Below are 17,280 nucleotides of genomic sequence, written 5' to 3' on the forward strand. Positions count from 1 at the left end.
AAAGAATCTGAATGATTATTTCAGACTAGCTAGAACAGAATGATAAATGCAGCAAATGTAACAAAACTGGTCAGATTTCTTTGAGAGGTTCCCATTCCCTCTAAATTAGCATTTGGCCAATGGGAAAAAATTTGTGCATGCAGGATCTTAGTTTGTGTATTAGCCTCCAGCTTAATTAGAATAAGTTTGCTTAGAATAAGGATGGAAAAAAGAAAAGGTATAAAACTGCATTGCAGAGGTACAGTGCATGGAAGAGAAATGTTGGATAGCATAGCATAATTTCTCACTAACACCTCTGCTCCTGATCATGTATCCATAAGACTTCCAAACATAGATACTAAGTAAGAGAACTCTTAATGTATTGTGAAGGCATCACTAAAGATAAAAATTTACCTTAAATACCATATTCAAAAACCATCAGCCAAACTAAGACAAAGGTGGTCTAGTAGTTAAGGCGCTGGGCTAGAAACCGGGAGTCTGTGAGTTCTAGTCCCGCCTGAGGCATGAAAGCCGGCTGGGTGACCTTGGGCCAGTCGCTCTCTCTCAGCCCAACTCACCTCACAAGGTGGTTGTTGTGGGGAAAATAGGAGGAGGCAGGAGTATTTGGTATGTTCGCCACCTTGAGTTATTTATAAAAATAATAAAGGTATGGTAGAAAATAAATAAAATAAAATAAATTATAAATTACTGTGCTGTCTGAGGAACAGCAAAAGTATAGATGGAAATCTTTAAAAATTCAGCCTTTTATAACCCATAGTTTTTTTAAAAAAAACTGATTATCTTCAGGAACTTCTGAAATATTAACCATTATACCATATTTTTATACATTATAGTGCATTTCACGTATAGTGCTCTTAGAACGTTTATGGGCAATAAGCAGTTTGACTTCACATATGATCTGTCATGAGGACATGATCTCTGTGACACGAGATTCTGATCTAATTACCTGTTAAAGAGGTTTAAACAGCATGTAACTATTTCTGTGCTATTGTCAGTCATATGGAAGTTGCTTTCCAATAAAGATGCACATGGATTTTTAGATAATATACCTGAAAAAGGGTCAGAAAAGATGTCTGTATTAAACAATAGTATAACTGGGTTATGGTGAGAAACTCACTGAGAAACTCACTTGTACTTCATTTCATCTCTGTTTTCCACAAGGTCATTCAATTTAGTTAAACTGACAATGAATGAATTGGTTTGCACCGGAGCTGGCTTGTGCACACACAGTGCTTTTCAGAATCCATCACATGGACTATGCAGAGCTATTTCCCCCATAACCTCACCTACATTTTTGAAACTATTCAGACAGAATCCAGAATTTAATCTTTGTGTGCAAACATGAGTGCTATTCATCAGAAGTATATGTTTCTCTTACAGAATTGAAAAATATCTCACAGGCAAGGCCCATAACATATCAGGTAATGTCCTAATGGATTCTTATGGACTCAGTTATCAGATCCACCATTCAGGACAACTGTTTAAGTTTTACCTATTCCTTTAAGCTTTTAAAAAGTGCAGGTTATTCATTTAAATGTTTTCCCTTCAACTCATTAAACAAAGTATCTGCCAGATTGTTCAAAATATTGGAAGGAGAAGTCTTTAGAATAGTATTGGGCACAGGCAAGAGCACCAATATGGTCCATGAACTCTCAGGTGGCCTAAGTACAGATGATGGAACAATAAAGCCTTCTCTGAATAGGCCTCGGATACTAAAATCTGAGCTTCGGTAAACAAATGTGCCTTGAGTGTTTTGTTCAGATCTGCATGCGAAGAGCTGCCCTTTTAAAAGCCTGATCTTAGAGAATGAGAAATAGCCATTTTTTTCCTGAAAAATTAAAAATACATTTATACTTAAAAATATTACTTCCAAGCCATTCTCATTATTTCAGAAATTATTTTGAATCTAAAGAAGCACCAGTGGAAATAGAGGGGTATTTTTTTTTCTGTTTAAGAAGCCCCTGAAGAAATCTCTTCTGAGTATTAGGAAAATCTCCTGTATGACATGCTCAAAGAGAGCTGGGGGTGGGGGAGAGGAAAAATGCCAGATTGGATAGAATTACCTTTTGTGAGAAAGAGCTTCAGTTTATAAGTTTCTTTACCCAATTCTTGATATTTGTCTTGCCTTCCATTTCCTGCAAGACTCCTTTCCATTCAAGGAAGATCTTCTGATTCCTGGAAGAGGCTTCTTAGAGGACTTGGACCCCTTTTACATACAGGGACTGCATTGATCTGCACTGTGTTGCCATAATGATGTGGGACATATGTAGGGCTTGGGAGGCAGTGCCAAATAACTATCCCAATTTTGTAGTATTCCTTCTGGAAGAGTGGTTTTCCCACTAGTGAGAACTTTTAACTAGCTCTTCCTTCCAGAAACTTCTACCTGCCACTTACAGCTAAGGGTCTGTAGCATCTTGCTAGCATTCTCTCCAGTTTCTGAGGGATGACTTAGCTGCTTCCTCCACAAAGCAGCTTTTTGAAGACAGTAAGGTGGAACACTGGCTGACATTTTTTCACCCTTGCATCAGCGAGCTGGATAGAGCATGAGATGGTTCAATGGAAGGATGGAAGAGAGCACTAGTATGGGGATGCAAAATTGCTGCAGAGACTATAAGGGGAGATACTGATGTCTATGTAGAAATGTCCTCAAAAGGCTTCCAGGGGATAATGGAAGGGAAAGTCCCTTCCTTCAACTCTTTTCTAAACCTAAGCCATTAAATCTGCCACCATGCTGAGTTAAGCAGGGATTCCTTTTTTCTTTTTATTCATAGTGTCATGAAAACATGATCATGTCAAATTTAAGTCTTTCTAGAAATCCCACTGATTTCAGTGGGAGAGTTCAACTTCCTTCATGCAGTATAAATGATCTGGATCATGCTTGTATTAATTTGAAACAAACTTTCTTCTTTCTGCATAAATACTGTGCAGTTGAAAAAGAAATGGAAACACAGTTTATCTTTCAGTTTACTCCTTTCAAACAGATGCCTTTTTATCACCTTGCAGATGAACTAACCTGGTGTTTTATTAAAAGTAATAAGGGAAAATGCCCCCCCTTTTAAAAAAGAAATTAGAAGGGTGAATCTTTTCAGTTATATTTAGCATATTCCAGGATTGTCATAATAGTGTTCTTCTAACAGACAAACACAAAATGTCAAACTAAAATGCTATCATTTGTGGTATGTAAAGTTATAGTACCTGCAACACAAGCTGTCATGAAGCAGGCCACAGTGCCAGCAATCATGGCCCTGAAGGCTCCCCCTGCAATGTCTCTCTTCCTAGAGGGAGCCAAAGATGCTGGAGACATAAATGGAAGAAAAGAAACAAGTGAGCAACATGCAATGTTGAAATATCCATTCAGTTCTTTTCTAATAGTTTTATAATTTCTGGAGTGGTTTCAGTAAAGATTCTTGCTACCTAGGATAGATATGGTTAGGTAACGATAAATTATAATGGTAATATCTTTTAAAGTGAAAGCTCATTTGATAAAATGGTGCAGAGATTAGACCACTTCTCTGTCCCTGAATGTTCATTACCCTAAGGTTTTCCTTTCCCTTAACTCTCACCTTCAAATTAATAGTATAATTCGTCCACTTAACAAGTTCACATAAATATTATAATAACATAATAGAAAGTACATTTATTTCCATATTCCTATAGCCTGTTCAAGGTCTGTATAATTGCCTTCCATTCATATCCTTTAAGGATGATAACGTTTCCTAAGAAGCTAGTGTTGATATTAAGTTTTTGATGAATCTTATGAAATTTCTGTTTTCTGGGTGTTCTTAACACTTTCCCTTGTTAGTTTTCTGATATGTATAAACTAGTATGAATCTCTACTATTTTGTTTGAGGGCATCATTCTGAATGTCTCAAGGTGCTTCCAGGTAACCAGCCTTCCTATCCAGAAATCCTTCCAATTTCAATTTCAAAGTCAGCTTGGCATTATTCTGAGTTCTTCTGAATATTTCAAATTATTTTGGCAATCATGACATTATGAGGATGAAGCATGTTTATCAGACTCCCTTTCAAACCTGCAGGCTGATACCCTGGATCAGCAAACAAGAGGCAGGGTGAGCCAATTCCCTGTCCAATATTTCTCCATGTCCCCTATGCAGTAAGGTCCATTGCAGCAAAACAACATTTCCCCATTTGCATAAAAACTAGCATTTATTCAGCACTCATTTGTGATGATAGTCATGAGATGACCAGATTGTGGGACTCTACTGGTGTAAGCATCATATTGATGGATCTGTTTCCCTATCTAGTTTGGAAGATCTGAAGTATATTTATTTTTCAGTGTTTGCTATGATCAATAGGGCTACCATTGCCACTTAGCTGTAAGACAATATCTTGCCAGACCCTTGGACTTAACAATTATACATTCCTGAATTATTTGTGTAATATTTTGCAGCTGATGCTAATTGGAACTGCTTTTGAATGTTCTCTTTCAGAGTTTTGTAAACATATGGAAAGGAAGAATAGGGTCATCTCTACCACTGTGTCACTCATCCTCCATAAATTTATACCATCCATATTTTGGGAGAATATAAAGTGAAACCTCACAAAGAAGGAACACTGAAAAAGGCAATGGAATAAAGAGTCTTTTGAACATCCTGATCTATCAGAAAGTAAAGATGCAGTACAGACCCCTGCCCCCCAGTATAGATAAGAATGAGGTAATAAAGATCTGTATAGGCTAAGCAAACAACAGAAGCTACAGTTTTGAGGGAATACTCAAAAAGCTTTTTTTCTTGGAGGATCTGATGTGGGGCAGCAGATTTGCTGTTGAAATATGAAATATCCCATCCTTACTTGTAAAAGAAAATAAAATATTATAAAGTACAGTCTTCCAAAGAGTACCAAATCTAGATAAGCATGGACACTGGGAAAGTAAGGCATAGGGCATGTCTTGTAGATCTGAAGTGCTTTAGATGCTGAATTTACAAGATACCAGTTGACACCAACAGAGGCTGAAAACACAAGCCTAAGGCTAATTTATTTCTAAGGTTGAGGTACATTTTAGTAAGTGATCCCCAGATAGTTGACTCTAATATTAGATCAACCAATCCTCTTGAAACATAATTATATTAAATGTTAATTCTGGAATCTTTTACTTCTGCTAGATAACACATAGGACAGAATATTTTGAATATTATCCAGACTGAAACTGGATAATGTTTATTTCAATTTTCATCTGAGATGGACACAATTATATCTGAACAGGGGAAACTTGTTAATTTAATTCTGGAGCAAATCTTCTAGCTGTAGACCAATCCAGTGATAGGAGAGATTCGCCCAAGGCTAGATGAAGCACTAGGGGCAAGTTGAGAAGTTGGTGTGCAGTGAAATTTTGGATGACTCACTTATCTAGGCAAAATTGGCAGTGTATCAACAGCTCTCCTCATTTAGGAGAAGGAAAGAAAATTTCCAACAATACATGAGTTGCAGAATTCTTGCAATGCTTCTGCAGTGCCAAAAAAGTTAGAGACTAATTTCCACTACTCTACCATCTTCAAAGATGGATGATGAACAATTGCTCATCACAGCAAAAGTCTTTGCTTTTTAAAATAGATATCAGTCTTTCACATTGCTCCATATAAGAAGTAGACATGAGTCTTACATAGTGCTCCAAGTATCATGCCCACTGAACCAAAATTTGCAAATCCACAAAGGGCATAAGTGGCAATTGTTTCCGATCGGATCTGAAATAAAGCAAATAAAACACAGTTACATCAATTACTTTCTCTTTGAAAAAGAAAAATAGTTTTTCGTTTCTGGCTAATGGCGTTTGAACGTACAATGATATACTGTATGTACATGGTTTTGGAAGGAGAATAAATTCAGACTTTTTCTGTGTTTCCCCACTGCAAAGAATTACATATTAAAGAAACTGGAAATAGAATATCTTCATATCCTTTGTAAATTTACCAGATAAAACATCTGGCTCACATGACCAGATTCCATTTTTATATGCATATCGCACTGAAATAGAAAACCTGAACTTCCAGTGAAGAAATCAAATTTCACCTTACTTTTTGTGCAGTCTTGTTGATGGTTTCTTGATGTTGGCTAGAATTTCTCAAAATGTAGCTAATTTCAACACTGATATGTCTGAATCCATTAGCAGACACATGTAAGGCTTAATTGCCAAGGGCTATTTCAGATGTGCCAGCTATTTTGCATCAAAAATATTTCTGGGTAGAAAATGGAACATGCACATAGTTTGTCAATTCTGATCACACGCAGACATTTGAACTTTGTGCATATAGATGACACTCTGCATATGGTTTTCAAAAGAATGGGTAGGCCTAGCTGATATATCTGATATCTTAAAGAAAAAATCTTTAAGAAATTAAATGGTCTGAGAGAACTGCTTCCCATACTGAACACATCTGCATTATCCTGTGGTCATTTCTAGGTAAACAGGTTTTGCAAGTTTTTCAAACAATAAGGTGCAAAATGTTTTCCTGAATGGTTCCTCCAATTAGACTACACAACTATTATGATTATGAATAAATTATTCACTAGTGAACAAATGCCTAATGGGCTAAAACCTAGATTAATCAGGGCAGGACTTGTACCCAGACTGATTAAAGGCCTAGCAGTTGTATTTCCAAATGTACTACTTTGCTCAGTATTAGCCTTGGTTAGTTTTTCTGTTACTTAGTATGTTGTTTGATCCCAGGCTATTTACTAAGTATCTGATTCAACATGTACTGTAAATCCAGAAAATCGGTTAATACAGTAGCCAGGTTATGTTGTATAAACATAGCAAATATTAGAGTTGCATTATTTTTCATTTGCAAAACTTCATGTAGCTTTTATGATCTGGATTTTACAATGCTAGTAGCAAATCTGCATTTCCCCCAATGAATTCATCTAATAGTGTCATCTTAAATTCAAGGACAGCAAATCTATGAGCAAAGTGAGAATTTTCACTTCTCTTTCCTGCTTTTCTCAATGCTCAGCTGATTACAAGGTAGTAGAACTGCAGTCTTAAATATAATTTGGTTCCTTCCATACCTCCACCAATATCTCAGAAAGTTTCAAGCTGATCCATGGTCTTTACTTCCATAGATCTTAAAATGCAGAGATGTCATTCACGGCAGTTAGTGCACCCTCCCAACTGACTACAGTACAACAGGATGCAAAAATAGGATATTCAGCTAGTGGTTGTTTTGGGTGTATTTCACAATGAGTTGGGGCAGCTGAAAAGCCATCTGTGCTCTATGTATTAAAGCAACAGAGAAGTTACAAGGACTTAAAACTCTGTGGGGGATAGAAGGGCCCAGGATCTGATAGGAATGGTAAAACTAAAGATCCTACCAATGGGAAAATTGCCTACTCCTAAGTCTGCAGAGCACCAGTGCTTCTATTAGAAAACTGGTTTCAATGTGTCTTTTCTTGAACTTTCGCTACAATGGAAATACATTAGCTTAGCTGATGAACTGATGATGTAAGGTTGTATGGGCATAATGCTGAAGCAGAAGTAGCACAAACTCTTGACTATATTTGCAGTTTTGCAGCAGTTTCTGAAAAAAAATAAATCTTCAACAACCTCCCCCTGCCCATTCTGACCACTGATTTACAACACACTATATATTATCAGGAAAATACAACTGCAACTGTGCTTCATGTTGCATGCAGCTGAATTTTACCAAAAATAACTAGACTCACAAATCTCAGTAAAACTTCCCAATCATTAAAAAAAACCCTTTTCCTATTCCAAAGACCATTTTTCTATCTTTGAATTAGGAAAGGTTACTGAGAATATGTCCTTGGTCTCCTGCTTTTGCACAAAACAGGTCCAAGAACTGGAAGTCACAATTTTATACTATACCTGTTGAAGATGTCTCATGTAAATCCCCAGAAGAGACTATTCTGATACTATCAAACCAAATATGAAAGTATCCTCTTCCATGTCAAAGGTCTTTTTTAAAAAACTGATATAAAAATTAGGCCTAAGGCAATGCTGTTTTATCCCAATCCTTGTTTAAAATGGTTCTCAGAAAGAACATTGGGCTACATCCAATGTTGTGTCTGTAGTAAATGTCTGCTAAGTCAGACTTCTCTTTCTCTTTGCACTCCATCTTGCTTCAATGCTGAAGTCACATACAGGGAACTATTCCCCCAGATTTTCATTTGGTTGACAGACAGGTATTACTAAATACAACCAAGGCATAACTCAGATTATGAACCATAAGAAAATGGTATTACAAAAATATTTACTTTAATTGTGGCTTCCCATCTGTAGTAACACATACATAACAGTAACTTCAATTCAGAGATAAGTTCTAGGAAAGCACACTGGATAAAATCTATGAAGTACTGGGTCTAAAGAAACGAAGTTGCACAGGAATACTCACACTCAAGTACTGTTTCACACCATTGATGTACATTTTCCCTCCCTTCTTTCTTAGTCGAATGAAGGTTGCAAGATGTTCATAAGCCACAAATTCATTGAAGAAAGTCTTATAACCAAGGAGCCCACCAACAATAAAGCTGTCTTCCCAGTCTACCCCCATCATAAAAGAAAATGGCATAAACAGATATGAACAGATTATCTAAAGGGGATAAAAAAATAAAGAGAAATATGAGCTATAAACGTCATTGAGCACATATTGTCTTATTACACAGCAGATTCTTGGGGCAGTGTAGAGATAAATACAGTATGTCTAAAATGTCTTGCTATCAGCTAAAGCTTTGCAGAAAAACAAAGGAAAACCTTTAGCAATGTAGTCTCAAGGTTAAATAGTCCATTCATTATGGTCACTACATTTTTAGTCAAGAAAGAGAAAAAATATAACTGAAATAAAAAGCATTCCCACCCTTTAAATGGCTCCAGGAATTGGTTTAGACCCAAGAATAACATAAAGCAGAAGTAGCAAGGAATCTGAATACTACTTCCAGGGGACAGATAATTGAACAGAGTGGAGAGGATGAATAGCAAGAAATTATTTTATCGTGAGGATACTACATGAAGGATGATCAAATGAAATTGATTGCCAGAGAGCCAAACAATATATTCTGTGGAAATCGGCATCTTGAATCTTAGCTGTTTCACCAAAAATAGTGAAAGAAGTCCTAATTTAGAGGAAAAAAGAAGCACATGGGAAAAATATTACTTAACCCTTTCCTACCAATAATTTAATCTAGTCATTCCTATTGTATAGTGTTTTCTTTTTCAACCAAGACAATTGAGGAAAAGATACCAGATAAGACAAATGTTAATGGTAGATGCAGCTCTTAAAGAATCCACTCTTAAACTTTTATCCTATCGATAGGATGACCTTAGACTAAGATAGCAAGAAATGACTCCTTCTTTATCCTCTTTTTGCTTCTGCTCTGTGTTCTCCTGACTGGAAGACTCTTAGTGGCAGGTAGGGGAATGGATAAAATCTCTAACTTCCAATGCTGTCTCTGTTCCAAATTGTACCTTCTCCTATCACTTCTTAACTGTTCCACCAAACGCTACATTTCTAGATGCACATTTCACTTTGGCTAGACAAGTCAAGTTAAAGAAATACTACATCTTAAATTACAAAATTAATTTACATGATTCAGGTTAATTAACAAAGTATTATGATGGCTGATACTGAGCTGCTGTTTCTGAAGTTCAAGCTAAGTGATTGCTCACTATTTTGTAAATACACACATGAAAAACACACAAATGTTCCCCATGTCTTCAATGCTTTTGTCTTGAAAAGGGAACATATATACCCTTTCAATGAAAGCAGTAGGGGGGGATACACTTGTTTTTAATTTTGGGAGGAGGGTGTCTGAAAGTTACAAGGGGCACAGTGATATATCACTAAGAGGAGGAGGACTGGAATTTTTGCCTTGTTTTCTCATTTAAAAAATTGACAGGACAATTAAGCCTTTATTATACCTGTTCCATTAATTAAAATGTATGCTGCTGCTATTTGAGGGTCTGCCACTAAAGTTTGGTAGTATAATTATAAGAAGACTGTTGGATCTTGTAAAAGGAGCTTTGGGACCACATACAGCCAACAAGCGTGGGTTAATCCACAATCACCAAGTTTTATTTCTTAATTATTCTTCTCCTCCCATACAATATTTTGTTCCAATTTTCTTTTAATTTGGAAAATATATAAAGTTCACTTCTAGGTTACTGGAAAATAAATTTACTTCCAAAATTTATTTAGTTCCATATTTGCCACCAGCATCACATGAGCAGCATTTTGTTCATATACTAGACTTTCTCTTGCCTCTGCCTTCTCTCTTGATACCTCAAAATTTGCTTCAGAAGATTGAAGGAATTATTTTCTTTCAGTTCAGCTGACAGGAAATACCCACTGAATTCACCCATGATCTTTCACTCAAAGATGAAATGATTTTATATTTCTGAGCTACTGGAAACATTTAATCTGGATGTTGAATAAGCATTAAAAACTTATGCAGAAAAATAAGGGCTTTAATGTGGGTTGGGAGAGGAGATTAGGGTTCAATTCTCTTTCTACCCTACCTACAGTCTGTGGATTGGGGTGAAACCTAATTTTGCAAATAAATAAGCGAAGTGAGGAAGAAAGGCAGGAAGGATCCATGTTTTTACTAATTAGGATCTCTTTGCATGTCAGGCAGTTGGGGCCACTCTAAACTAGGTTGAGTACTGTGCTCAGAAAGGAGCCTTTATGTTCCATTAGAAAGAAGAAAAAAATTTTCTTGGGAAATTATCTAGACCAGCTGTATCCCTTTTGTTATTGCATTAATAACCACCTCACTGAGTGCTTTTATAAATGGTCCCTTGTAGCTGGATAGATGAAGCATCACTAGATTGTTAAGCAATCCATTACTCTTTTCCTTAACTGCATCAGGACCGCTGCTTCTAAGGTAAGTATTTGCACACAGCTTGTCATATTTTTCTTCTATGTTTAAAGTGATATTCTTTTTGCTCTCAGGGGGAATAGAACCAGTTCTTTCCTTTTTGCCATTTTAAATGTTGTTTTCCCATCCATTTATTATTTCCGCAGTGCTGTATGTTACGTTAAACGGAAGCATTTCAGTGCAGAAGGTTTGGCGCTCATGAATGCCCTAATAATATGTAAATAATTGGCTGAACCTGTAATGAATTAATTCTACCCTTTTCCTCCATTTGATAATCTCCCTTTTTATTCATTTATAGTTGCATTTTAGACCCATCTGCTCATGATACACAGTCAAATCCAGTACAGTCATCCAGTTCTTTTCCCCTGCTTTCCATGGGAGGATTCCTTGCTTATTATGAATATGTTAACTGATTGTCTAGATTAATCAGCAGCTTTTACCAAAGTGGGAACCTTTTTTCCAGGCTTGTTCAACAGGAGTACACATTTTTGTACTTTGTTTTTGAGTGGCTACATGGGGATCATAGGTCAGGATTTTATTTCATGTATGTGTAAATTTAATTAATTTTGTTTAATTAATATAATTCAATTCTAATCATGTATTTAACATTTGTATCTTTCAGTCACTTAAGAAAGTTAAGTTTGGTAGCAACTTTAATCATATAATTCTGTAAACTCTGATTATGATTATCAGATTATTCTATAAACTTAATTATATCAAATTATTCTATAAACTTCTGGAGGTTTCTGGGGATGTGGCTTTGAAGCCTCAGGTTATACACCCAGTTTTTATACAGTGATCTGGAGATATGAACCAGAGAGACAATACTATAGAAGTAGGCCCTTTATCAGTAAACTGCAAGATATAGAATTTGTGTGAGTTATTTGTCATGACCACCTGGGTACATGAACATGGAAGCAGAATTTGTTTACTTCAAGATGTATGTGTATGTATATATACATACGTGTCTGTGTGTGTATGTATACATGCATACATGCATACAAACACACATACACACACACACATTATCCAGGTCCCATACATTATTTGGATTTCAGCAGTACAAAATTAAAGCACAAGCCACCTTATAAGCACATCTCATGATTCTATCCCATTGAAGTTTTCTGACATGCAATTAGTGCACGAAGTAGTTATTTACTCCCCTATATTTTGGGCACATAGTCCTTATCAGTAGCTTGTATTATCACTGAACATGTTAATTAGTCATTGTGGCTGATTTTTTATGGTACTTTACATATCCCTCCAGCTCCCCCTCCTTCCTGCTTCCACATAAGGAAATCCAGAATTCGTCACACAGGAGAACACAAATCTTTCTACCTCTCATACAGAAGACCCTATTTTAATATCAATCTAGATTTTTTTGCAGACTCTTTTACAGAAAAGTGCCTGGTCTACGTTTCAGTATTCAGAAGAGTGCCTTTTCTCTTCTTACATTGCTTCCAATAATTCTTAGAAGACAATAGGTACGCCAATACATGGAAACACAAATATCTTAAGGCATAGCCTACGATTTCAGATATTGTCTTCATAGTAGACTGAAGTGAAGTCTAGGCTGCATCTCCCACATACTGTGCTTGGGATCTGGCCTGAGCTAATAGATGACAGGACAATACCTCAAAACTTAGTTGTGGGTAGCCAAACATGTTCCCCAGCCAAGACAGGACAGCATTGAAGAAGGCCAACAAGGCAAGAAAGGCTATCAGATTCACAGCAATGTTTGCTACCAGGGAGATGGCAGTACTAGCACCTTGGCTGGCAGCTTCCAACAGGTTCCTGGCTTCTCTTCACCAACAAAAGAAAAAGAAAAGGTGCATGTTAATGTGAAATTTGTATGTCACAAATTACAAATCTATACAACCACAATCAAAACAAAAATAACCTTTCCCCTACAATGACAGAATTCATCGTTTTTAAAATATCAGGAGGGCCAGCAACTAGAATAATATTAGAAGTAATATTAGTATTGTTAATAATATTCAACATTTATATAACCTGTATGTATAACCTGTATGTATAACCCCATGAGGGTGCAATGAAAATGTTCTCTTCATTACAAATGACTTGGCTTGAATCCACTAGAAGTGAATTTGTATAGTTCCCCAGGTATATTTCCTCTAGTTTCAGAATTGGCCATAACTGAGCATCTATCTCTATGGTTTTTCAAAATGTGAGTAAGCTCTGCTGCCATGAAAATGTAAATTGCTTACCCCTTTTCCATTTTTGTATTCTGTTGTGCACTTATCTGGAGATTCTCAGTCTCAGGCCAAAAGAGTTTGGCGACAGCTAAAGCTGCTGGTGCTGACATCACGGAAGCAGTTAATAAATGGGAAGCTGAAACCTGACAGATGAAAACAAACTTTTTTTTTACATTAGGACAGTGTATCTCAACCTCAGCAACTTTAAGATGTGTGGATTTCAGCTCGCAGAATTCCCCAGTCAGCATGCTTGTAATGTTGTCTTAGAAGCTGTAATAAAATACATTGAAAAGTCTTCTTGTCTCTATATGGCTCCATGTGAAAAATGGAGGCCAACAGTATTTTAAGGAGCAGGCAGAGTTTTGTAAGAGAAAGGGAAATCTTAAATAGACAAATCTAGAAAAGTTCTGGAAATCACAGACACCAACAGCAAATTTAATGGCCATAGTGTCAACTCTCAGCAGCAAAAAGACATCAACCAGACATAAGAGGGAGGTATCATTAGGCTCAAGGAAGCTTCATAGTTTGAGGAAATACCAAAAAAGATATTAATGAAGAATCCCTAACAGGGCAAAACAGCCCAATGAAAACTAATCATGTTTAATGGCACAAACTCCTGAGGACATGCAACATAAAATAATCATTAAGAATAACTGTGCTTCCATTCTTACCCCAAAGGAAATATATGCTCCTAAAACACTTCCAGCAATGGTGGCAAATCCTGCTGTCATGATAGCATGGAGTTCAGACTTGGTAACGTAGGGCAGATAAGGCCTTACCATGAGAGGAGACTCTGACTGCAAGGAAAAGAAATCAAGTCAGGGGATTCTAGTTATATCTTCCTCTTATTTTTTAGATGCTCTGTCAAGCCCCATACCACAGAGTATGATCCAGGAAGCAAGAATCACATGGACTATATCAGGGAGTTTTAATGCAAAGAATTAGGGGTAAAGATCAGAATCTTAGAAACTTAGTACAAACCTCCAGCCCTCATTTATTCGTGAGTTTATTAAGGGAGAGATTCTGGACATTTTGAATCTCTTCTTCCTTGGCTTTTTGCAGCCTGTACTGGGGCTACCCTACAGGTAAAAAATGGTCAAAAGGTAGAATTGTATATAGGTTTCTGTTTTAGGAGGAAATCTTGTTGGAGAACATGTGCCTATTTTGAACACTGTTGCATGGATTTATGGGGCCCCTTCTCATATACTTTAATGCAAATCCAGAACTGAAAGTTAGGCTAGGGCAAAAACATGAGCCTGCAATATCCTTTGTATCAGGCAGCATCTCTGCCCTACGAGGAATCAATAACCATATTATCTTGCTTTCAGGTTTTCTAGGACTGAGGACTGGCATGATATAAGACCAAACAAGAAAAAAAGAATGAGGTGGTTGTTAAAACTTACAACCCATGTAAGAATGTCTAGTCTGCTAAGATAGCAAAATTGGTGACCTATTATTCGAAATGCTTGATCCTTCATACCTGGACTCTAAATATTTATACTGGTTTGTTTCTTGGGAGATGGACACTGCTTTGTGCAATGGCATTTTAAACATAATTTCTATGGCTGTCAATACCTAGCAGCAAAATCTAACAACAATATTATGGCACCATATTAAAAGCCTTTAAAAGTACATTTTCTTGTCTTGCTAGATGGGCTATTTTCTGTTGAAAAGATTTGTCCTTTGGCTATTGGTTTATTTTTCTGTCTTACAGACTTACCATTCCCACAAATATATTGCCAGCTGCAACTAAAGATTCTACTGGACTTGTCTGTAAGGTAATTTGCATGATCCATCCAACCTACAAAAGTTACAATGCAAAAAATTAGTTTTTTGGCCACTTGCATGGAATACAACAAACAACTTAAAGTAGATGTGTAAAACCCTTGAAGAATTCTCCCATGTCATTTTCTTAAGGAGGCTCTTTGGGACATACCAAATATATGCCAATTTATTACAATACAGGAATGCCTTGCTGAGTCAGATCTGCCTGGGGAAGCGTAGAATTATTGCTAGGGACATCCATGTGTATCTTGATTTAGCCAAAATGATATAAACTGGAACATATCAAGCTGTCTTGAGCTTTTATAACAAATCATTGAATAAATCAGTTTAATCTGATATGTTGACACAGGCTGCAAAAAGTATGTATTAACAGGATTCACATAAGATGGACAGGGCTTGGATAGTGTGAGCTGTACAGCTCATGAATATATATTTGTACAATACTCTGGCAGAGTTACAGGAGTCTGCATCTTCCAATCTCCCCAGAAACATTAACGGTCCAGGAATTTGACCACAGCTCCGTCACAGCATTAAGTTAACCTTCTATCATACCTGATTTTTTTCTCCAACTTGTACAAAAATTTAACATACAAAACGAAGGGATGCAACTTTTAATAATCATAATCTTCCTATATCTGCTGAACAGTCTGGATAGCTGTTTGTCACAGACTGAATGTTAAACAATTTAGATTGAAAGAATTTCAGAGAAGAGAAGGCAAAGAAATAGTAGATAAGGAAAACTTTCGGTATGGAAGTAAAATCAAAACATTTGGCTATCTAGTAATTTTTTTATTTGGATCATCATAAAATATGGCCCTAAGGCAACACTTGAAAACAGAATCAGCTCAAAGTTGTTCTTCAGTCGCCACCAGTGGCTTGATGTTATCAAGGTAAGATTTGGGAGATGGGAAACCCCTTCTTCTCCCCAAATCCCTTCTTCTACAGACTTCTGGCAATCTTTCCTCCAGTAATAAGAGGGACAGAGTACATGGGAAGGGTATAACCATTCCCAGTTCCCTTTCCTTCCATGAGAATAATTGATCTTTTCATTGGAGGAGGAGGAGGCCTTGGAGGTCACATCCACCCCATGGGATGGAAGTTCGTAATGCAGGGCTAAGGTCATAACAAGAGGTGATCTTAGCATTAGGCCTAGAAACTGATAAAGAGATGGTGATATCCTAAGAAGATTTATATTTATTCATAATGTATCTGGTCCACACCCTCTTATCTTACACATCTTATTCTTCTTTTACTGCAGTTTGAAGTTTTGATCAACTTTTACTTTGTCAGAGGGAAGGAAGAAAATATACTCTAAAAGAGACAGTGTATTGATATACTTCATTCATATATTCAGAACTTTCCTAAAACAGTCTTCAGACAAACGTCTTTCAATATGGCTAACATATTTTAAAAATATTTTTTTAAAAATAGTTGTCACATGTTCTTGAAATATGCTTAGATCGGCTATATGTCCCAGGCAAAGTTTGGAGAGATGATAGTTTATTCTTTAGAGTTGCTGAGATAGGAGATCTAACAACAAAAAAAGTAAATGGAATTTTACTTCTTGGAGACTTCACAGGCAAGGTAATAAATCTACTCTCCCCAAACTAAATCCCACATTCAGTGAATGAAAGAAGCTTCATAGACTCAACACTGTGACATACAGTACACTGCAGATCTGTTTACTGTAGAACACAAATTAAACCCATTTATTTTATATAAAATTCTCTCTCTCTCTCCCTCTCTCTCTCTCACACATACATATACACACACACCTGTGAGCCTCAGGATTTAAATCCTAAGCCTTTCCTCTCACCTTTCTAAATCAATGGACTTTTGGCTATTCTTTTCTCAGTCAATTGGGAGGCACCCACTCGGTGTTTACACAATGGTTCTGTTTTGTCTGAGGACCTCTGCTCCCAGCCTTGCCAGCTTTGTCCTTTATATCCACTTAAACTCAGTATACTGGGAGTTATGAGCTCAACACATTTAGAATGTGGAGTCCTTGGTGCTCTCTGAGCCTTGTTGTTTTCTTGCAGACATTTCATTGCCAGACTAGGCAACATCTTCAGTGTAAAGAGGGAGTGGGCCTTGCTCTCAGTTTATATACTGTGGCTTGCCCTGCTTGCGTTGGTAGGGGTGTTGTTCTCTCCTTGGGAGTTCTTTGATTGGGCTGTTGTTTGCTGCTTGGTTGATTGCCTGAGTTAATAGTTCATTGATTAGGGTGTATTGTGCTGTTTGATGGTTCATCTGGTGTTAATCCTAGTGTTGATTTTTGCATATCTGGGTGTTGATTGCTGGCAAGGGAGTGTACTGGTCTTTTGGCTTTTCTATTGTCTCTTTTGAATGGTATGTAAATGTTTACCTCTATGTGTCTGTTGATGGCTGCTTGGTCTGAGTGCCAGGCTTCCAGGAGTTCTCTGGCGGTTTTAGGT

The 17,280-nt window shown here is 36.8% G+C and overlaps 1 protein-coding gene across 1 annotated transcript in view; it reads right to left on the bottom strand.

Moving 5' to 3' along the window:
- Window positions 1-942: 942 nt before the first annotated feature.
- The window catches only part of SLC28A3 (solute carrier family 28 member 3), a 35,831-nt gene continuing 19,493 nt past the window's right edge, over window positions 943-17,280 (bottom strand). Inside the window, exons 10-17 of the mRNA XM_063293111.1 lie at window positions 14,781-14,861; window positions 13,732-13,857; window positions 13,073-13,203; window positions 12,479-12,647; window positions 8,366-8,563; window positions 5,620-5,701; window positions 3,196-3,294; window positions 943-1,049 (exon numbers count right to left, since the gene is read on the bottom strand). Of these exons, the coding sequence (XP_063149181.1) occupies window positions 943-1,049; window positions 3,196-3,294; window positions 5,620-5,701; window positions 8,366-8,563; window positions 12,479-12,647; window positions 13,073-13,203; window positions 13,732-13,857; window positions 14,781-14,861 (993 nt within the window). The remainder of the gene's footprint in view (window positions 1,050-3,195; window positions 3,295-5,619; window positions 5,702-8,365; window positions 8,564-12,478; window positions 12,648-13,072; window positions 13,204-13,731; window positions 13,858-14,780; window positions 14,862-17,280) is intronic.

The sequence above is a fragment of the Candoia aspera genome, chromosome 2 (assembly GCF_035149785.1).
Source record: "Candoia aspera isolate rCanAsp1 chromosome 2, rCanAsp1.hap2, whole genome shotgun sequence".
In the NCBI taxonomy this organism is placed as follows: Eukaryota; Metazoa; Chordata; class Lepidosauria; order Squamata; family Boidae; genus Candoia; species Candoia aspera.